This window comes from Danio aesculapii, chromosome 4 (genome assembly GCF_903798145.1).
Source record: "Danio aesculapii chromosome 4, fDanAes4.1, whole genome shotgun sequence".
Taxonomy (NCBI): Eukaryota; Metazoa; Chordata; class Actinopteri; order Cypriniformes; family Danionidae; genus Danio; species Danio aesculapii.
In genome coordinates, this window is record NC_079438.1 from 14,046,407 (window position 1) to 14,070,591 (window position 24,185).

General features: G+C 40.3%; 1 protein-coding gene across 1 annotated transcript in view; it reads left to right on the forward strand.

Annotated features, from left to right (window-relative positions):
• The first annotated feature begins 2,036 nt into the window (after positions 1-2,036).
• Positions 2,037-24,185, forward strand: part of LOC130222048 (gastrula zinc finger protein XlCGF8.2DB-like) — a 74,413-nt gene continuing 52,264 nt past the window's right edge. Inside the window, exons 1-3 of the mRNA XM_056454668.1 lie at positions 2,037-3,031; positions 4,632-4,731; positions 15,876-16,985. Of these exons, the coding sequence (XP_056310643.1) occupies positions 2,192-3,031; positions 4,632-4,731; positions 15,876-16,985 (2,050 nt within the window). The 5' untranslated portion in view covers positions 2,037-2,191. The remainder of the gene's footprint in view (positions 3,032-4,631; positions 4,732-15,875; positions 16,986-24,185) is intronic.

A 24,185-nucleotide genomic window follows, 5' to 3' on the forward strand; every position in this document is an offset into this window, starting at 1 on the left:
CATCATGTAAAAGGTGCTATTCCACCTCGTATTTACATCCAGTTTAAGTCTCTTTAGGGGAAGATCCATTAGTGGATATCCAGCTGTATATCTCCGGTAAGCAGACGTAGACAAAATAACGCAGACTTGGTAAAGTGTAGCGAGGCTTGAGGTGTCTTAGCAGTCGCTGAAATCCAGTGTCTTCCACTACAGAGAATGGCTGGTTGTCAAGCGTAATAAATTCCGTTACTTTCTGATTAAGTAACTAAATAAAGTTTGTCTTGGTCAATAATAATAATAATAAACACTTTGTACTTTTCACACACAAACAGCAGTATCAACAACAAAACAAAAAAATAACAATAATCACACTGAAACACAAAACCCTCAGCACTTGCTACGGAGAGAAAACAAAACAAGAGACAAAAAATGAGAATTTGGGCAAAGAAAACAAAAACTTTTGCTTCTTACCCACGGAGCAGAAGGGTCAAGGGAAATGAAAGGGGAATGGCGAATGTGGAGGTGTGGATGTGAAGGTTGAGGGCGTCGATGAACCCAGCCGGTGAGTAGGCAGCTGACTCCATGCCAGCAAGATAAATCGATAAGTTGATTTTGTTCAGGACACACTGCACTGAAGTCTTTGGTGACGCACTCATTCACAGACGTCATGAGCACTTCAGTAACAAGATAGCGGTCTTTGCTCTGTTGCTTCAATATGTACTTTCACTTTTTGTTTCTCACAGCCAGTCGTTAAGTTTCGTCTCAACCCGGTTTCTCTACTCGTTTACCCGCACTACAACAGTTCAGTCAACTTCTCTTTCCTCCGCACACCACATAATGCTGCCCTCTTCAACTCTCCTCCTCTTTCTTTATCCTCTCACCCATTTTCTTTTTGCCGTCCCATGGGTGGAGACCAATTAAACAATGTTGACTGTCATCACAGAAAACACCAATAATCATAAATGCATGATTATATGCCGTCATGGCTTTGCAATCAAAAAATGTTGTTATAATAGAGGCCTATGGAGAAAAAACAGCCATGAATATAACGAAAAGGGAGTGAATTTGTCCAGGGTGTATTGAAGTTTTTTTTTTAAGCATTTTCCCAGAATTATGTCCCCAAATATCAGTCCATTTGCTGAAACACAAAGACAATTTTGCCCAAATTAAGCCTCAAAATCACACCAGAATGTACGAAAATGACCCAACAGCACACAAGGGGAAAGGTGCACATTTCAGCCTTTATGCAGATGCTGTACAGGTATGTCTCATGTCTGCGAGGCAGATATTCAGCTGTTTGTTCAGTATTGTATGGTATTTATTTTACATTTAATGTGCATCAAATTACAGTGTGTGCAGCCAATGTTTCCATACCTGCCAACACTCCCGTTTTTCCCGTTTTATTTCAGACCCATCTCCCTTATTGTTCTGTCTCCCGGAAAACTCCATCACCTAACCGCACCCACCCCCCACATAAACCCCCCAGTCACGCCAAACCCCCCCTCCCTCCCCCCCGCTTTTTAGTACAGTTCCCAAGCACACCGAACCTAACGCGCAACCATTTTCATACCCGCTCTTCAGTTCGCGCGCACCTTTCCCCGCTCTTTACTTCGAACCAGTGGCATAGTGCAAAATGCAAAAATGAGGTGGTCCCCCTGCATGGGTTATTGACAAGGGCCCCTGGTCGGTATGTTGACGGTCTCGGAAATAACGCACATTTGCTTTTGCCGCCCTAACTACGTACGCGTCCACTATGGACATATCCCTTATCACCCCATCCCGTCTAATCCACCACTCCTTCTACCCCAACCCCCACACTCTCCCCCTCTGCCCCACCGCCCGCTCTACTTCTCACACATCCCTAACTCCACCCTCACACCCCCCACACTTCACTTTGTGCGCATTCCTGGGAATAATCTCCCGGATTTTATGATCCGAATGTTGGCAGGTATGAATGTTTCCTGTGTTTTTTCAATTTTCAGCTTTTGATGAGAGTTTTAAGACTTAATGAAAACTATTGTTTTATTTATTTATTTCAGACCTAATAGAAGAGAATGAGGAAAGTAAAGAGAAGGAACAACATGTCAAAATTGAGGAAAAAAATAATTTACAGACTGATGGTATTTTGAAAAGGAGAGACAAGAATCGTTTCACCTGCACCTTTACTCAGTGTGGAAAGAGTTTTGGAAGAAAAGGCAATCTTAAGATTCACATGAGGATCCACACTGGAGAGAAACCATTCACATGCACTCAGTGTGGGAAGAGTTTCAGCCAATCATCAAACCTTAATCTACACATGATGATTCACACTGGAGAGAAACCATTCACATGCACTCAGTGTGGGAAGAGTTTTAGCCAATCATCATACCTTAATCTACACATGAGGAACCACACTGGAGAGAAACCATTCACATGCACTCAGTGTGGGAAGAGTTTCAGCCAATCATCACACCTTAATGAACACATGATGATCCACACTGGATCAAAACCATTCACATGCACTCAGTGTGGGAAGAGTTTCATTCGCTTATCATCCCTTAATCTACACATGATGAGCCACACTGGGGACAAACCATTCACATGCACTCAGTGTGGGAAGAGTTTCATCCGCTCATCATCCCTTAATCTACACATCATGAGCCACACTGGAGAAAACCCATTCGCATGCACTCAGTGTGGGAAGAGTTTCAGCAAATCATCATCCCTTAATCAACACATGATGATCCACACCGGAGAGAAACCATTCACATGCATTCAGTGTGGGAAGAGTTTTAACTGCTCATCACACCTTAATCAACACATGAGGATCCACACTGGAGAGAAACCATTCAAATGCACTCACTGTAGGAAGAGTTTTAACTGCTCATCACACCTTAATAAACACATGAGGATCCACACTGGAGAGAAACCATTCACATGCACTCACTGTGGGAAGAGCTTCAGCCAATCATCATCCCTTAATAAACACACGAGGATCCACACTGGAGAGAAACCATTCACGTGCACTCAGTGTGGGAAAAGTTTCAGCCAATCATCATCCCTTAATCTACACATGATGAGCCACACTGGATAGAAACCATTCACTTGCACTTAAGCCGCGGTCACACTGGACTTTTCTCCCCATAGACTAGCATTCATACACATGCGAATGCGTCAGACCGAAAACGCAAGTTCGTGCGTCAAGTTTCACAGTTTACTGCTTACAAAGTTCAAACTTGGTGAACTCTGACCTGGGAAATCGCATCACTTGACTGTGTCAGACCAATCATAGATCAAAACATGACCTCTCTGGACAGAAATGTAAAATATGGACCAATCGCTCACTTTTTTTCATGTCTAATCATCTTGTTTAATCCCACCCCTTTTCGCAGTGCCGTACAACAGAATTTCTTATGCTCAAACCCTAGTGTGACCGCAGCTTCGGTGCGGGATGAGTTTTAGCGACTCCTCAGGCCTTAATCAGAATCAGATTGGGCTTTATTGCCAGGTATATTCACACATACGAGGAATTTGTTTTCGTGAGAGAGCTTCTACAGTGCAACAGAATTACAGAGACAGGACAATAAACAGATAATAAATATATTCCGTTAGGAAGCTGTTGATCCACTGACAGACAGAGGTGGGCACAGAGAGCTGAGTTATTTAGGGCACGAGAAGTTTTGGGATGATAGTGTTAAAAGCTGAGCTAAAGTCAACAAACAAGATCCTCACATAGGTCCCTGGTCTGTCTAGGTGTTGCAGAACATAATGCGGTTCCATATTGACTGCATCATCCACAGACCTGTTTGCTCTGTAGGCAAACTGGAGAGAGTCCAGTGAGGGTTCAGTGATGTCCTTCAGGTGGGCCAGCACTAGTTTTTCAAAAGACTTCATGACCACAGATGTTAGCGCTACCGGTCTGTAGTCCTTTAGTCCTGTAAGTTTGGGTGTCTTTGGGATGGGGATGATGGTGGAGCGTTTGAGGCAGGAGTGCACTTCACACAGCTCAAGTGATCTGTTGAAGATCAGGGTGAAGATGGGTGCCAGTTGGTCAGCACAGGACTTTAAACAGGCTGGTGTTATGAAATCTGGGCCTGGTGCTTTTTTCCTCTTCTGTTTCCGGAAGACCTTGCGCACATCATCTTCACTGAACTGAAGTGCAGGTATGAGGGAGGCGGGGGGTGGTGGAGGTGTTAATGGTGGTGTGAAGAGCAGTTCAGAGTGGGTGTGGGGGTTTTTCTCAAACCAGCAGTAAAACTCATTCAGGTCGTTTGCAAGTCGTTCGTTGTCTACAGTGCTGGGGGATGGTGTCTTGTAGTTTGTGATGTTTTTCAGACATTTCCACACAGATGCTGAGTCGCTGGTAGAGAACTGACTCCTTAGTTTCTCAGAATAGTTCCTTTTTGCAACTTTGATCTCCCTTTCCAGTGTATATTTGGCCTGCTTATACAAGGCCCTTTCCACATTCCTGTAAGCAACCTCCTTGGCCTGACGTAGAAGTCTAAGTTTTACAGTGAACCATGGTTTGTCATTGTTGTATTTGAGTTGAGTCCTGGTAGGAATGCACACGTCTTCACAGAAAATGATATAAGATGTTACAGTCTCTGTGAGCTCATCCAGATCGTTTGCAACAGCTTCAAAAACACTCCAGTCAGTGAGGTCGAAATAAACACATGAAGACCCACACTGGAGAGAAACCATTCACATGCACTAAGTGTGGGAAGAGTTTCAACCGATCAGCAAACATTAATGAACACATGAAGATCCACACTGGTGTGAAAAAGCTTTAAGTGTGAGAAGACTTTTATTACAGCTCCAAAATTAAAACTGATTCACACTGGAGAGACCGTACAAGTGTTCACACTGTGACGAGGTTTAGTCAGTTAAAGAGCCCATATTATACATGAAATAGGATCATATTTTGGTTGTAAGGGTCTCCAACAACAGTCTAATATGCATGCAAGGTCAAAAAACACTTTCATGGTCTTATAATCTGCATTTAGTTTTACCTAATTATCCCAGCGACTCCCATATGAATCGTTCAGCGATTCATTTGTTCCCAGACCCCTCCTCAGCGCGAAGCTAATCTGCGCTGACTGGACCGATGACAGCCTGCTGCGATTGGTCGACACTGACCGCCTTCAGCGCGAGACAGAGTGAAATGGCCAGCTGCTAATCAACAATATAAAAGTAGTCACAGTGCATACACGCTTTATAGTGTAAGTCGTGGATTTTGGCTGCCAGTGGGTGAATGTAAATACAGACGACTAACTATTTTATTGAGCAAAAAGTCCAAGAACTGGCGAGGAGATCTCCTAGCCCGTGACAGTCTACCTGCTCTTTTCACACACACACACACACACACAGCCGGCGCGTCCAAAGAGGCAACCTCCCTCACCACCCGCGTCCTCAGTTATATACGCCAATAGCCCCCCGGTCTTCAATTTCAGAAACAGCTGACGATCCGTAAACAAAGCGGCACGCATCGCGTTTTCAACGTGGCTTTGCACGCGATATGATAATAAAGAGTTAACCTGATACAGTACATGAGGTTACAAGTAACAAAACACAACTAAATACATAATTTGCAAGCTAGAGTAAACGAGGCAACAATTTTAATCGCACGTACTTACACTTGTGAAATGGAGGAAGAAACTGATTCATGATCCACTGATCCATGTTCTGACAGTCTTAACTTTGTAAGCATGTAGTTTCCAGAAGCATTCGAACAGCTCAAGGCTCGGCTATATTGCTGAGGTTTCATCTTTGGGTGAACTGTCAATAATATCCATCTGCACAGCGTGACTTCATTCGACCGGTGTGTGTGTGTGTGTGTGTGTGGCTTTTTTTCTGTTAGTGGGCGGGGCCGCAGGTTTCAAATCTCCCGGGTTTGCGCGCGCAACTACTTGTGTTTCATAGCCACGCCATCACGAAACACCTAATGGCTCGTTATCAAGACGACTCGTTTGAAGCACTATGAGTCGACTCTTTTATAGATGAATCAACAGTTTTAAACACTGTACACTTACAGATTTAGGCCTTAGCTGGATATTTCACTTCACTTAGAGCTGTGTTACACACTACATGGAAGGGAATTTTCAAAAACCCATAATATGGGCTCTTTAACACTGCAGTAGGTGGGGTTGTAAATGTGTTGCGCTCCTCGCGTTTACCGTAAACACAATGATGGCGGCTGAGAGAAGAACAGTTTCATAAACATCTGGCAAACAGCACCTCTGCGGCTTAAAATCTCTTTGCAAGTGATTGTACAGGTGCGGATACATCTGTACTCCACTCTCCAGTGTATTCATGTAGCTAGTGTTGTTTTGGACTATGGTCCCTGTCTGACTCTCTGAATGAGAAAAAAATCACAACAGATCTGCATGATGGAGCTGTGTAAGCAAAGTCCTCTTTAAAGGACAACTGATCATCCAGAATCACCCTAAAATTTCTTACCAAACTAAATGGGGTAATGGTGAATGATCCCAGCTGGATTGAGAAATTGTGTTGAATGTGTGGATTTGCAGGGAAGGTGACGTAAGCAGATGAGTGAGCAGTTGATTTTTTTTTCCAAGCCGAAGTACTTCAGGCAGTTTGATGTGAGTAAAAAAATTTGGAAATTTAGTTGAAAACAGCACTTTGTAGTGTATTGGCAATAAATAGGAGAGAAACTGGTCTATACCCTACTAAAAAAACAGCTTAAAACAGCCTAGGCTGGTTGGCTGGTTGACCAGCCTGGTTTTAGAGGGGTTTTGGCCATTTCCAGGCTGGTTTCCAGCCATTTCCAGCCTGGTCTTAGCTGGTTGGGCTGGAAAATGACCATTTAAAACCTGCTTGACCAGCCTAGCCAGGCTGGGAGCCCAGCCAAAACCAGCTAAGTAAAACAAGCTAAGACCAGGCTGGAAATGGCTGGAAACCAGCCTGGAAATGGCCAAAACCCCTCTAAAACCAGGCTGGTCGACCAGCTAAAACCAGCCAACCAGCCTAGGCTGGTTTAAGCTGGATTTTTCAGCACGGTATTTTTCATCCAATGAGATGTTGAGTGATGGCTTTTTGAACAGTGAGCTTCCCAGGCCTGTGTAACCCCGCAGGCCCTACACCACCCAACCCGCTCTGAGCTGGGATCTAACTGGCGACCTTCCGCATGACAGTTGCTCTAACAAGGCGGCTAAAGACCATGGCCCCTAGCATCTGTCGCCAGAGCACCTTTAGAGGTCAGAAGAATGAGGTTTACCTGCACAACCCTTCACTAGCTGGCCTCTGTTACACCTGTTTAAAAGTGTTTGGGAATGTGCCAGTGTGGAGTGAAGGAAGAGAGTGAATTTTTCTTCAGAGGGTGTTGTTTGATGGAGATTTAGGTTGGACTTGGTGGGAAATAGACTGCTAATTTGAGTGTTTTTTTGTGTAAAGGAGGCCAGCTGATAAGGAGTTGGTGGAGGAGGACAGAGCAGGGTATTAAATGTCCTGAATAGTTTGTGGATGTCTGAAGTGGTGTTAATTTTGTTATGGTAGTATGGAATTTTGGCCGAATGGAGTTGGGAGGCTAATGATGGCAGCTGGGTTTGGTACCTGCTAAGGTGGAGGCTTTTGATTTGTGCCATGCTCTCTCTGTTGCCCTGGGTGCTGTCCAATGTTATCTCAGAACATGCCCTAACTCCAACACAAACCATTCTCTCAGACCATCCGACAACCAGGGGTTAGAGGGAGTAGGGTGCATTGGTCTGGTGGAGACAGGACAGATCTCACCTAAGCAGGATGTTAAAGTGGAACAGAGTGTTTCTGCTGCACTATTTACATCAAGAAGTGAGAATTATGTGTGTGAGGGTAGGGAAGATGTAACAGTGGAGGAGAAGTGTGTGGAGGACAAACCAATTTTTACTAGTAGCAATTTAGTTGTTGAAATTAACAATAGAATTCCTGATATCAACAATTAAGTCTGAATGGCAGCCTACATTTAACTAGTGAAAATTTAGTTGTTGAAATCAGATATGTAGTTTCGTCATCACTATGCACTGATGAATTCAGGCTTCTGTCTTCCAATCCATCTCAGCAAGTACCAACATTTATCCTTTTTCACATTAATTTATTCATATGAATATTTTAATCAGTATTTAATCTTTGAAATGATTTTGACTAATGAATGAAGTTAAATATTACCTGATTTCTAAAATATATTTAGGTATTTTAGTGCTGTCGCTAACCGCAAGAAGGTTGCTGGTTCGAGTCTCGGCTGGGTCAGTTGGCGTTTTTGTGTGGAGTTTGCATGTTCTTCCCTTGTTCGCCTGGGTTTCCTCCAGGTGCTCCGGTTTTCCCCACAAGTCCAAAGATTTGCGGTACAGGTGAATTGGGTAAGCTAAATTGGCCATAGTGTATGTGTGTGGACGGGAGTGTATGGGTGTTCCCCAGTGATGGGTTGCGGCTGGAAGGGCATCTGGTGCGTAAAACATATGCTGTATGAGTTGGCGGTTCATTCTGCTGTGGCGACCCCAGATTAATAAAGGGACTAAGCCGAAAAGAAAATGAATGGATGAATTTAGGAATTTTCACTTGAAGTGTCTTTGTCCCTATCTTTGTCTGTTATTATTATTGATATAATTATTATTATGTGTTAATTCTGTTTAAAGTGGTTTTCCTATTTATTCAAGATAGACTTTGTGTAGTGAGAATATAGCAGCCTGAATGCAGATAAGGAGTTTTGATAAAAACGGCTGAGAGTACACTCAGCCTTGGGTAAGAAACAGATTGTACCTTGAAAGTGGGTGTGTGTATGTTCAATTCGAATTTAGATCCTTTCACAGGTCTGGGATCAGCTCTAAACAGCCTAGCAGATGTCTGACATTTGTATGCTTGAGATATTCAATTCAATTCAATTCACCTTTATTTGTATAGCGCTTATACAATGTAGATTGTGTCAAAGCAGCTTCACATAAAAGGTCACAGTAAATAGGAACAGTGTAGTTCAGTTTATAGTGTTGAGTTCAGTGCAGTTTAGCTCAGATCAGTGTGATTTAATAATCACTACTGAGAGTCCAAATACTGAAGAGCAAATCCAACGATGCGCAGCTCTATAGATCCCGAAACATGCAAGCCAGTGGCGACAGCGGAGAGGGAAAAAAAACTTCACTAAAGGCGGAAGTGAAGAAAAAAAACCTTGAGAGAAACCAGGCTCAGTTGGGCACGACCATTTTAATTTCTCCGCTGGCCAAACTTTTGTGCAGAGCTGTAGTCTCAGTGGCGGAGGCTGGAAGCTGGCCTCAGCGAAGACTCGTCTGTCTCTGGAGCGTCACAGGAATCAGTCTCATGTTCTCCACTCCTCCATGACCATCACAGTAGCTGCTCAGGATTCGGCCAGGTCCAGGATATAGAAAACCTTGGGATCATCTCGTCGTTGGTCTTGGATCGAATCAGTGACTCTGCATAGTCTGAGGGCCTCGGGAAGAGTATCCCCAGGTGGAAATGGAGAATAAAGAAAATAATTAGCGTAGCTGATGTTCACAGTGTATATCAACAAGATGCATAACCTGTGTGGAAGCCCCCAAGTGGTGCACTAAGTGTATGCTTTACTGAACAGATAGGTCTTTAATCTAGTTTTGAATTGGGAGAGTGTGTCTGAGCCTCGGCTGTATCAGGAAGGCTATTCCAGAGTTTAGGAGCTATAAATGAGAAGGCTCGACCTCCTTTACTCGACTTTGCTATTCTAGGTACTATCAGAAGCCCTGAGTTTTGAGACCTTAAAGAGCGAGTTGGATTGTAGCGAGACAGAAGATTGGTTAGATAAACAGGAGCTAGATTATTTAAAGCTTTATATGTAAGAAGCAATATTTTAAATTCAATACGAAACTTAACAGGCAGCCAGTGTAAGGAGGATAAAATTGGGGTGATGTGATCAAATTTTCTAGACCTGGTAAGAACTCTGGCAGCTGCATTTTGTACTAGCTGAAGTTTGTTAATAGAGGATGCTGGGCAGCCAGCAAACAGTGCATTACAGTAGTCCAGCCCAGAAGTCATAAAAGCATGGACTAGCTTTTCTGCATCTGAGATGGATAGAATACTTCGTAACTTAGCGATATTTCTCAGATGAAAGAAAGCAGTTTTTGTGACATGGGATATATGATTTTTAAAAGTTAAATTACTGTCTAATATGACACCCAGATCTTTTATAGTAGAGCTAACGCTAACTTTGTATCCCTCTAATTGTAGGTCGAGTTGTGAGATCTGCTGTGTACAGGATTTAGGCCCAATAAGTAATAATTCTGTTTTGTCTGAGTTTAAGAGAAGATAATTGTTGGTCATCCAGTCTTTAACATCTTTAATACACTCAGTTAGCTTGGACAGATTAGACGTCTCGTCAGGTTTAGTTGAAATATATAATTGAGTATCATCTGCATAGCAGTGAAAGCTGATCCCATGTCTTCTAATAATGTCTCCCAGGGGTAGCATGTATATTGTAAACAGCAAAGGGCCTAAAACTGATCCTTGAGGCACCCCGTATTTTACTGGGCTGATTTGTGAAGGCTGTCCATTAATATTCACAAACTGGTAACGGTCAGATAAGTATGACTTAAACCATTGTAGGGCATGTCCCTGGACACCTGTAGACTTTAAGCAATTAATAAGGATACCATGGTCAATGGTGTCGAATGCCGCACTAAGATCGAGTAGAACTAATAGCGAGATGCACCCTTGGTCAGCAGCTAAGAGTAAATCGTTGGTTATTTTCACTAATGCAGTTTCTGTACTGTGATGAGCTCTGAAACCTGACTGAAACACTTCAAAAACATTGTTGGTCTGCAGAAAGGAGCATAATTGAGCAGAAACAACTTTTTCTAGTATTTTAGATATAAATGGAAGGTTTGAAATAGGCCTATAATTAGCTAAGTTGCTGGGTTCCAGTTGTGGTTTCTTAATAGTAGGTTTAATAACAGCTAACTTGTAAGGATTTGGAACATGGCCTAAAGATAATGAAGAGTTGATAATGTTAAGAAGAGGTTCTCCTATAACAGGTAGCAATTCTTTCAGTAATTTTGTTGGAATTGGGTCCAATATACACGTAGCTGATTTAGAGCTATTTATAATTTTGTCTAGCTCTTCCTGTTTTATGATTTTAAAGCACTGTAGGTTATTTAGATTCAGAGACGTGTTTACTGGATCTGAAGTATAAGGCGGTGCAGAAAGTTTAATATCTCCTATTTTCTGTCTAAAGCCTTCTATTTTATCACTGAAAAAAATTCATGAAGTCATCACTACTAATTTGCGGTGGAACGTTTTGTTCCAAAGATGACCGATTATTTGTTAATTTAGCGATGGTGTTAAATAAGAATCTAGGATTGTTATGATTATTTTCTATCAGTTTGCGGAGGTGCTCAGCCCTGGCAGATTTTAAAGCCCTCCTATAGCTGGACATACTGTCTTTGTATGCAATTCTAAAGACTTCTAAATTAGTTTTTTTCCATTTACGTTCCAGGGCACGGGTTGCTGTTTTGAGAGCGCGGGTTTGACTATTATACCACGGTGTAGATTTATTCTCTCTAGCCTTTTTTAGTTTGATGGGTGCCACAGTATTTAAAGTGCTAGTAAAGATGGCATCCATACTGCTGGTTACTACATCAAGGTCATTTGCGTTTGCGGGTGCATTTCGAAGTAGAGAAAGATCAGGTAAGTTATTTATAAATTCATCTTTAGTGGACGGAACAATAGTTCTACTAGGACGATATATCGGAGCGGATCTGCTAATTTCAGGTAAACACAGCTTATATAGTAAGAGGTAGTGGTCTGTAATATCATCACTTTGTGGTATAATGTCTACATCAATGACCTCAATTCCATAAGACAGAATTAGATCTAGTGTATGCTTTAGGCGATGGGTTGGACCAATAACATTTTTAGATATCGTTCAGAATTGTATGTCCGCACCCATGAGGAAATGTTCTGAACCTATCTGTGTCTACGAACTCACTGCGAGTGTTGAAGTTGGCTTCTGCTGATGAAACTGCAATCTTCAGCAACCTTTCTTTTGAATGAATCTGACTCTGGCTCTTCTTCATCTGACAGACTAGTAAATTATCCCTACAGCACATAGATGAATTCATTACTATGCACATTTCCAAAAAGCATAACATGAGATCTGAAATAGCATTTTTTACTAGTCAAAATGCATTTTAAACTTGTCAGAATTAAGTTACAGATATCAAGAAATATGTTTATTACTAGTTGAAATTTCATATTAGATATGAGGAATGTTTTCCTCCAAGCGATGACATAATTTTTAATATAAGAATTTGGGTTGGTACTAGTGGAAATGCAATTCCTGGTATCAACAATCAGCATTTTTTTATATCAAAAATGTAACTGTTGATATTAAAAAATCATATCCAGCCTTATATTTGTTCTCAGAATATGCAATTTTGATATCAAAAATTTAATTCCTAATATCAACAAGGTAATTGTTGACAAGTTAATTTAAAATGACTAATGTCCCTATTAACAATCACATTTATGATATAAGAAATGACCATCGTCACTAGTGACAAACCTGTTTTTGATATCAAAAATTAACATCTTCACAGTTTCATTTTTACATCTCTTATTGCCTGGGGTCCAAAAATGTAAAGGTCGACTCACTGTCACGGATAAGTAAGGTTGAACCCAGACCCACCCTTCCGGTTAAACTTGGTCGTTGCAGGATGGTGGAGTCTGTGGTCAGGTAGGAACTTCGTACCATTGCTATGCCCATCAACTGCCCTAGTAACTTGTTTTATGTGCCTGAGTCAGTCCGGACCAAGGTTTTACCGTAGGGGTCACTCATCTGAGCTAGCCTGCCACCCAGGAGCAAATAGCACCCTTGGCTTAATCAAGCAATGGTTCTGGTGGCTCTCAATGGTGTGGAACACTGGTCAGTTTGTGTTGGCTTGTCACTGGGTTACGCTCATCCAGTGGCAACACAGTAGTCCTCACTGTGGTGGGCAGATTCTTAAAGGCAGCTCACTTTATTCCCCTCCCCAAATTACCTTCAATGAGGTAGACAGCCGCCATTGTCTTGGACCACGTCTTCCGTATTCATGGGCTCCTAGTTGACATGGTTTTAGACAGGGTTTCCCAATTTGTGTCCAGGTTTTGGCCAGAATTCTGCTGACAGATGGGGGCGACTGCTAGCCTTTCTCATGAGCACCACCCACAGACCAATGGCCTGGCCGAGCAAGCTAATCTGCAGCTGGAGAGAGTCCTGCGTTGTGTCGCATGCGGGGAACCATCATCTTGGAGTTCCAGATTAACCATGGTCAAATATGCATATAACTCTTTTCCCATGTTGTCTATTGGCTTGTCTCCCTTTTAGTGCTGGTTAGGCTAACAGTCCCATCTGTTGGGGTTAAATAGTTTAATAATAGACAAACAGTTTAAGAAAAAGTCTGGTGTGTCAGACGAAGAGAAGACTCAAGAGTCGAAAATGCAATTAAAAATAAAAAATTTACTGAAGATAGTTTGCAGTTCTATGGCAGAAGGGCTTCACACTCTGGATGAGTTCGCAGGCCGATCTGACTTACAGTACAACAATGCAGCAATTATACTCTTTACACAAGTCCAGAAAAGGTGGGATCCAGATAAACAGTTCTCATTGGTTACAGCAAAAATAGACAATTCTAAATGCGTGCGTCAATGAAGTATTGTATCTAGCTCTAGATATGGATGGCCTAAATGTGTGGTCAAGGAAGAAGTGTAACTAACTCCAGATATGGATTGCGACATGGTACAACACTATTACAGACAACACAAGGGTGTGCTACAGAGGACTGCATTGTTTTATCACTCACCCGGTTACATAGGCAAGGAATCATCCTCAAGGTGTTCACCTGGTGCCATGAACTGAATCCTAGAAGGACACTTAAGCGTATTACTCTTAAAGAGATTGTAATTTAGTTTGATGCCTAATATGCTTTTAATTGTTTAAATTAAACTGAACTGAATGATATTAAAGTGATGTTTACCCCAATCTACGTTTTGAAATTGTGGCAACAGCTGGAGGTTTGTAGTCCACAGCATGTTGTTGCAATGTTTACAGAGCTGATCCTATACTTCCATGTTTTTCCCACTGCAGCCTAGCTTTCGTTCTTTAAAATGGTGGCCGTGTGAAATAAGCGTATTCTCTTCCCAAGAACCAGATGCAATTGTTCCCTCATGCATTCATTTATTCAGAGATGCCTCCAGACATGGAGGATCACCAGAAAAGGACTGGCAATAGGAATGAAGCGTCTGCCCCCTCTATACATGTGTGGTCAGAAAGTCACTCACATACACAGTGCACTGGCTTCTGGATGTGAGGAGGAGGGGTAGAGAGGTTATCAGTATCGGGTAAACTGGAAGGGTTATGGTCTAGAGAAGAGATGTTGGATTCCGGCTCTGGATATGCTGGACCGCTCTCTCATTGATCAGTTTCATCAGGTCCATAGTGAGTCCCAAGGGAATGCCAGGGGGCATTCTTGAGGAAGGGTGATACTGTCACCATACCTCACGCTTTTGCTCTCTCCTCCTGTTCTGAGTTACAGATTATCTCTTGTCATCTGCTTTTATTTGCAGTCACAGGAGCTCTCGCTTCCCTTTTTCCTGTTTATAACAATCATTCCCTTAATGTTTGTTCAGTATGTTATCGATCATTTGTGTGCATATTATTTTGTTACTCAAGCTGTATTGTTTTCAGGACCGCAAGTAAGCGAGTGTCTGGTTGTTTTTTTCCAACGGCACTTCCTCAGCGCTCACCCGACTGGGTGTTTAATTAGGTTTTTGCTTTTTCCGGGACTCACTTCTCAATAAAGACTTGTTGTTGTTCTGCATTTGAGTTCACTCTTTTTTTTTAACTCATGACACAAGTATTTTCTTTCTTGTTTGTGTTTAAATGTCTTTAGATTTTGGCATGATGTCTAGCTTTTGAGGCTCTTTTGGTCAACTTTATGTTGTCAGATAGGTCCTATTTAGGTGATTTCTTGATTGCGAACATGTGTGGTAGTAATCAGGTCTGGGTGTGGCTAGAGAACTTGAAGTCGGTGTGAAAAATTAAAGTTGTTTTAATGGGGAAAAACATTTTCACACAAGGCTATATAGTTCAGTACTTTGTCTTCCTTTTAAGAATAAAAACCTTCATTTAGAAACTGCACAATGTGTTTAATTGTGTTATCTTTGACTAATATTTACATTTGTTTGATGAGCTGAAACAGTTAAGTTTTAGATTTCTGCATTGCATCTGTTACATGCAGATTACTTACCTCAAGAACATTTGTCATCTAAAGGTGCAGATTTAAAGCTTTATGCAGATATGTTTCATGTCTGTGAGGCAAATATTTGCAGAGATTCCGCTGTTTTTTCTGACAGGTTTACCAGTCAGGCATAGAAGGAGAAAGCATTTCTCATCTGCTTTACAAGTTTTACAAAAACATGTTGTTTTGTTGTGGTTACGAATATATACAAATAAAAAAACTGGCCATTTACAGCTTTCAAATGTATGTCTCAACAATATGACCAAAAGATCTGGGATCAATAATAAGAATCTGCTTACATGTGCATGTGTGTAAAGGACCCCAGGATGTTGCTATGAGAAGATCAATCTAAATATGATCTGCTAGGTTTTTACATTTAATGTGCATCAAAATTAAGGTTTGTGTAGCCAATATTTTTAGTGCCTTTTCACTTCAGCTTTTGATGAGAGTTTTAATGATTTACTAAAAACTGAACTTTTTTTATTTCAGACCTAATTAAAGACTATGAGGAGAGTAAAGAGGAGGAACAGGATGTCAAAATTGAGGACAAAACTCATTTAGAGACTGGTGGTATTTTAAAAGTGAGAGACAAGAGTTGTTTTACCTGCACTCAGTGTGGAAAGAGTTTGGCAAGCAAAAGCAAACTTAAGATTCACATGATGATCCACACAGGAGAGAAACCATTCACATGCACCCAGTGTGGGAGGAGTTTCAGCCAATCATCTTGCCTTAATAAACACATGAGGATCCACACTGGAGAGAAACCATTCACATGCACGCAGTGTGGAAAGAGTTTCAGCCAATCATCATCCCTTAATCAACACATGAAGATCCACACTGGAGAGAAACCATTCACATGCACTCAGTGTGGGAAGCGTTTCAGCCAATCATCAAACCTTAATCAACACATGATGATCCACACCGGAGAGAAGCCATTCAAATGTACTCAGTGTGGGAAGAGTTTCAGCAAATCATCTTACCTTAATCTACACATGATGATCCACACTGGAGAGAAACCATACACATGTCCTCAGTGTGGGAAGAGTTTCAGCAATTCATCAAACCTTAATAAACACATGATTATCCACACTGGAGAGAAACCATTCACATGCAACCAGTGTGGGAAGAGTTTCAGCCGATCATCAATGCTTTATAGACACATGAAGATCCACACCAGAGAAAAACCATTCACATGCACTCAGTGTGGGAAGAGTTTCAGCAAATCATCACACCTTAATCAACACATGATGATCCACACCGGAGAGAAGCCATTCAAATGTACTCAGTGTGGAAAGAGTTTCAGCCAACCATCAAACCTTAATCAACACATGATGATCCACACTGGAGAGAAACCATACACATGTTCTCAGTGTGGGAAGAGTTTCAGCAAATCATCACACCTTAATCAACACATGAGGATCCACACCGGAGAGAAACCATTCACATGCAACCAGTGTGGGAAGAGTTTCAGCTTATCATCAACGCTTTATAGACACATGAAGATCCACACCAGAGAAAAACCATTCACATGCACTCAGTGTGGGAAGAGTTTCAGCCAATCATCAACGCTTTATAGACACATGAAGATCCACACCAGAGAAAAACCATTTACATGCACTCAGTGTGGGAAGAGTTTCAGCCAATCATCACACCTTAATAAACACATGAAGATCCAAACTGGTGTGAGAGAGTATATGTGCTTGGAGTGTGAGAAGACTTTTATTACAGCTGCAGAATTGAAACGGCACAAGAGGATTCACACTGGAGAAAAACCGTACAAGTGTTCACAGTGCAGTAACTCACTCAAGAACCCTGAAAACACATGAGTGATTCACACTGGATAGAAACCCTAGACATGATCAGTGTGTACAGAGTTTCACTCATTTGGGGCAGCTTAAGAATCACATGGGATGGTTTCCGGTATGGCGTCGACACATGTAGCAGCATAGAAAGAGTGCTCCCATACACACTGGTATTAATTCTCCTTTTTACATCATATATGATAACCTAAACCATATTTAAATAACATGGAGGGGGACAAAAACAAAAGGCTAGGACAAACAACTATTGAAACCTGAAAAAAAAAAACGAGAAATCAACAGATGATAAATCAGAGACGGACGGGATAGCTGATAGCTTGTCAGCTAGCATTGCAGCAATACATACGGACATCAAAGCTTTCCAGATAGATATTAAATGCGATTTAACCGCCTTCCAAGATTCTCTCGCAAAACATGTGAAAATGGAACTAAGGAACTTTAAACAAGAAGTCAATCAAAAACTGGATGGCCTTATCACGGACCTAAATGCAACGGCAGGTCAACGAAGTGGAGAAGCGTGTTGGAGAATTGGAGGAGAACATTGCTGAGATGAAAGAAATGCTCGATCAAACCATCCAAATTCAAGAAAATTTACAAGAGAAACTGTTAAATTTAGAATCACGTAGAAATAATATTCGGATTTTTGGAATCCCGGAAGGAAGCAAAGGGAATAATATCCTAATAATAATAAAAAGACTTGGTGGAAAGATTATCAAAATGGAGCTGTCACTCGACAAATTGGACCTTAAAAGCCAAAGGTGTTACCGGGCACTCGGACCAAAACCACCCGCTGACACCACCCTAGATCAGTGGTGGTATTCTTCCTGGAATACAAAACGAAGAAACTGGTCCTCCGCATGGAGAAAGAAAGTAATACACTGGAACGAAAAAAGGATTTTTTTTGACCAAGACTATCCCACCTGAGATCCAACAGAAAAGACAGGCTTTTGCTCCTTATAAGAAAAATTCTGAAAGAAAAGGGGATTAAGTTCCAAACACCATCGCCAGCGAAACGTAGAATCTTTCTGGAAAACGGGCCGGTCGTGTACAATTCAATGAACGGAGGCATCAAGAGATCTGAAGGAAAAAGGACAGATAAACAGCGAAGAAGGAACTATTATAGGGATCTCTGGGAAAGTGAAACAAAGACCTCGGCAAAAGGAAGTGACATGGAAGAAAAGTAAGTAAAAACATCAAGTGAAGATCTGGAAAAAACTATGTGAATGTCAAAGGGACAACACTGGCTCCATTTGAAAGAAGGGTAAAACCTGACCGTTCCTAACAAAGAACTCTGAGAGACTGGTAAAACTTCTTGACTTAATCCACCAATGATGGACATTTAAATCGTTTGAAGGAAGAATGGTATTTAACCGAACTGACCAACAACACAAGATGAACGATTAGAGCACACCAAGACTCAAGTCATTGAGTAACATACTGGTAGGAAGACATGAAGGAATTCTAATTTATACAACTAAAATCCCTTTCTATAATTAGTAGAAATATTTAACTTGAAAACCTAGCCAGAAATACAACAATATAATATTGCCAGATATGGGCGCTGAATATATTCGTTAACATTTTTTGTGCAATAGGCACAGCAAGGAAGGGGCCCTTTAGAGAAGGAAGGCTTTCCCCTCACATTAAGAAGTTATTTTAAGACTTCAAGGTTTGGAGACCTTTTTCGTAATGTTTTTTTATGTGGTTCAAGATATTTATGTTTGTGTTTTTCTTGTTCTGGTCACCGTGATCTTCGCAATAACATCTGATTATAGTATATGCAAAAACAGGAATATAGAGTAATTACTTTGAATATTAATGGGTTACTAAATCCGATTAAAAGAAGAAAACTCGTGGCTAAAATGAAAAGAGAAAAGCAACAGAAAATGGGATTCTGGAAAAATGGGATTTAAGGTTTTCTTTTCCTCATATAATATTGGTCGTAAACGAAAAGTAATGACATTAATCTCAAATAAAACCAACTTTCAAATAATTTCTAAGATTACTGATAGAGAAGAACGATATAACCTAATAAAAGGAACTATCGACCAAATCGAAGGTACTTTAATATATATAAACCACCTGAAAAAGACAAAGCATTTCTCAAAAAAAAATATTTACCATTATAGCCAAGGAGGCATCAGGTACGTTGATCTATGGGGGAGACTGGAATGTACAACTTCATTCTAAATTGGACTCATCTTCTAATAAGTAAATTAGTAAAGAAACTAGACAAATAAGATTATGATGAAAGAATTATGCTTAATAGATGTATGGAGAGACATATAACCTCTAAAAAAGAATATACTTCCACCCACATGTCTCATTCTAGAATTGATATTTTTTTATGTTTGGGTCAGATCAACATGAAAATTAAAGACTGTAAAATAGGAACAAGAGACATCTCAGATCATGCAGGGGTATATTTAACAGTGTACCTGACCTGGACAATAAACCCAAAAAGACATTTTGGCGATTTAACCCTAATCATTTGAATGATTTAACATGTGTAGAATATGTTAAAAAAGAACTATTAGAATATTTAAAACAATGATAATGGAGCGGTGCCAAACAGCATTTCCTATTGTTTACAACTTTGCTACAATACCGTTAAGGCTAGACACTGTACATGTCATGAAACATTTTAACAAATAAAAACTCTCAGGCTACAGCTTCTGCTTGTTGGAGCTACTCCTTTGAGGAGATTTTAACTGAATCTAGCACTGAACTGGGAGAGATTCTGGAAGCTGTGTTTTGTCAAATCATGCTTGCTATGTATTTTATAATTCTCTGGAACATAATTAATATTGAAATGTAAGCACTTTCTGTCTTTGTGTCGTGTCATTTGGAAACTCAAATACAGAAACAGAAGAAGCTCTGTGGAAATAGCAGCGTTTAAACGGCCTTTCAGCTTTCTCTGCTGTAACATTACAGTGCCTCTGGATACGCCCCTTAGCTGCGCATTGTGTGCGCTGTAAAAGTATGTTTGTGATCTCACTGGCCCGGAAGTATTTTTTTTGTAGGCTTTGCTAAGCTAACTCTGTAAAAACCAAAGTCTCCCTTTGCGTTGAACTTTGAGCATTTTACAGTCAGAGATGCTGTTTATGTTCACACAGCTACATTACACATCAACTAAAGTTTAAAATATGATATCGTAGTGGACCACCCCTTTAATCCATGAATAACATTACGTTTAGAATCTTAACATAAAATCACAAGCATATCTGGCCAATTCATTCACAAAGTCTTTGCCACAGAGCCCATTCATAAGAGAGAGGGCGGGACCATCTCAAGTTTTTTAGAGCTAATTGGATGGTGACGCTTCCCCTTTCAGCTATTGGCTCAAAGGAGTGTCAATCGAAAATGCAAGAGACCGGCGGCCATTTTGTTGACCAAAATCTTTAGTATTATGACTGGAGACGCTACTCCATTGAACATACTGCAAGGATTAGTTTGGATAATAGCAGTGCATTCCATGGATGTTTATCAATGTATGAATAAGTTGTGGACTAATGTTTTTACAGATTGGATTGCCTGGATTCTTGCTTAAGAGGTGAGTTTCTTTGTTGAAATCATTCTATTCACGCTAGTCTCGTCTTTCAAAAGAAAAAATATTTAGTCTTTGTTGGAGTGTAGTTATATTTGTGGAGCTTCCCTTTGAAGCGTGCTATATATGTTACCACGGGTGCACCTCTAGGAGAGCGGTGTGTTACTTTTACATTTCATACTTACAACACAATATAGCCTAAACAAACCCTTACAAAAATAACTTCAGTAAACGGAAGCAAAACTACAGTATATCAACAGTTTAAAGGAGGATAACTGAAGTAAAATGTGCAACTGCTAAATAATGAATTAAAAAATTCAAATAAAATTACAATAAGTTCAACAACAGTACAATTTTAAGTATATTAACGTACAACTTTACTACACTTGTGCATTGTGCTGATATATAATCTAATATCCCAGTGCTGTGGCAATACTGTGCTGCACTTGTGCTGTACTTTTATTCAGGGATGTTTTTTGGAAACAAGTAATCTAAATAGAATTTGAAGAGTTTATTTGTAAAAAAAAAAATTCAATTTTTAGTCATTTTTAAATGTAATGTTTTTATGTTGTTTCTTGGGTTCAAAAAACATGATTTATGGACTGTAAAAATGTAATGAGATTTAATATTGTGTACATGAGTACAATGGCAAAACAACTGGATTTCTAAATCAGTCTGTAGAGAATGAGAGTCGATTCCTCGACTCTCAATGAACCTAGTCTCGGAATCGACTCCAGGACAGGAATCGACTCCTTGACTTGAGTCTGTTTTTTTCAAACCCTTTTAAATGAAGCAGTTACATGCTACAGTAACTTATACTACTCTTTCTCGACCACGAAGGAGATCGAAGGCGCTCGCTTTGAATGCGTGCTCACACATTTTATGATTTTGAAGAAACTTCAAGTAGTTTTGCATGATTTAATAATATATCTTTAGATTGGGTGTATATTACATGCTTAATAATCATTTTTAGACTGTGTGTGTGTGTGTGTGTGGATATATATATATATATATATATATATATATATATATATATATATATATATATATATATATATATATATATATAATTATTATTTAAAATAAAAATGATTACATTATATTAAAATGTTATTATTGATAATTTTATCCAGTTCCCTTAAAACTTCCCTACTGAAAAAAACAGCTTAAACCAGCCTAGGCTGGTTGGCTGGTTTTAGCTGGTCGACCAGCCTGGTTTTAGAGGAGTTTTGGCCATTTCCAGGCTAGTTTCCAGCCATTTCCAGCCTGGTCTTAGCTAGTCAGTCTAGAAGATGACCAGCTTGACCAGCCTAGCCAGGCTGGGAGCACAGCCAAAACCAGCTATGTCCAGCTTAAACCAGGCTGCTCAAGGTGGTTTGAGCCGGATTTAGCTAGTCATTTTCCAGCCTGACCAGCTAGGACCAGGCTGGAAAGGGCTGGAAACCAGCCTGGAAATGGCCAAAACCCCTCTAAAACCAGGCTGGTCGACCAGCTAAAACCAGCCAACCAGCCTAGGCTGGTTTAAGCTGGATTTTTCAGCAGGGTTTTCTTAAATATAAAACCAAAAAGTAAATAACTGCTTGGTCTGACAAATTTTCAGGACATTTCAGCACAACACTGTTTAACTAACTGCCCAATGGCCTTAAATGTTTTGCCACCTTCTAAAATGATTTTTTATATTTCTAGATGTCTCAGTACAACACCTGTAAAAAACACAACCTAGGAAGCGTGAAGGGTGAAGGTAAGCCTATCTGTTACCTCTTTAAACTGCTAACCTTATCCAGTATAATTATATAAATGTTAACACTGTATACAAAAGATGAAATATAACTGTCACCCTGTTTTACTTCCAGTGAATACAAGGAAACCAATAAAGCAAGAAATACTGATGTGGCAGAACAAGGCAGAAGTGTTACAAAATAAAGTTAATGAGCTGGAAGCCTTGAACAGTGAACTTCGCCAGCAAGTAGTGGAGCTTTCAATGCAGCAGCAAAGTAAGAGCTGAACATATTGTTTTGTATAATGTATAAGTTAATACAGACACTGTGTATATTAGTTTGTATAGATTAGACTGGTTGTGCACTGTTTCAAATAGTATATTGCAAAAAAACTTTTTCAATCATTTGTATTGATTTTACATTCAGATGATCTGATTCCTGGTACATCAGTTGGACGTGAAGAATCCAGTGCTGTTGACCTATTTAGTGATGAGAACGCATCAACGGATGTAGAGTCATCAGTGACAGACGAATCCTGTGATGACACCTCTTCCTGTTCCAGTTCAGAAGAAACTCAGAGAAGAAAAACTAAAGCAAGGAATAGAAAGAACAAGAAGAAGAAGGACAAGAAGAATAAATATGACAAGATAAACGAGGTCCAGCTTTAATTTTATGGTAGTTATTTCTGTTTACATCATAATGAATGATACGATTTGTTTTCTTTTTAAAATAACAGTTTGGTGTGTAATTTGTTTCAATTGTCTCCTCTATATGCAATCCACAATTAAATGTGTTTTTGAAAATCTTTCACAAGCACATGTACACGCTCTCTCTCTCTCTCTCTCTCTCTCTCAGACAAACATGCTCTTTCTCTCACACACACATACAGTTCATGCTCACTCTCTTATACACTCACACACACTTGTACATGCTCTCACTCACACACACACAAGTACACATGTACATGTGCTCTCGCTCTCAGACACACACAAGTGCATGCTCTCTCTCTCACACACAGTCTTATACACAATTACACACACCTGTACACACTCTCACTCACACACACACTCTTGTACATGCTCTCTCTCACACATGCTCTCTCTCTCTCTCTTACACACATATACATGCTCTCACACACATATTGTACAAATACACACACACACTTGTTTTTCTCCTCCTACCAGCACAACGCTTTTCCCAAGAAACACTGGAATTGCAAACAATTGATGACAGTTGCATTTTTAAAAAGGAACAGGACATGGACAGCAGGACTCAAACCTGCTCAAGGAGACCCCAATGGATTTCTAATCCATCACCTTAACCACTTGGCCAAGGACAGGTCAAGGGCTGGTTGAGGAAAAAAATAGAGGGAAATGTAAAAAATGATAAAACAACAACAAAGGGAATGTAAGTGTGTAAATGTGAAGTTCTGATTAATTTGAAATGTTTTTTCACTTATTTTAACTAACAAAATTTTTTAAATCTGTTATTACTTAATTTACCTCTTCGCTTAGTTGGGAGAGCGTTAGACTGAAGATCTAAAGGTCATTGGTTCGATCCCGGGTTTCGGCAAAGCAATGTTGTTCTGTTTTGGGCACAGGGTCAGTTGAATGAAAGTCACCCAAAAAGCCTAGCCGCTTCACCCTTAAGTGCACCTGCTTCCATTTGACCAAAACGCTATCTTTCTCCCAGGTGGTCACATCGCTTCTGGTGATGATTCCTATGGCCTAATCGACAGCACTCTGCTATATATTTAGTGCTTTGATTTCCCACTGCGGACGCGCCATTGAATAAAAGAAAACTGTGACTTGATAGGGCTTCTGAAGGATTGCAATGATTAGTACTATACAGAACCGGCAAAGCTGACGTAAGGAAATTCGCTCTAAACCCTCCAGGT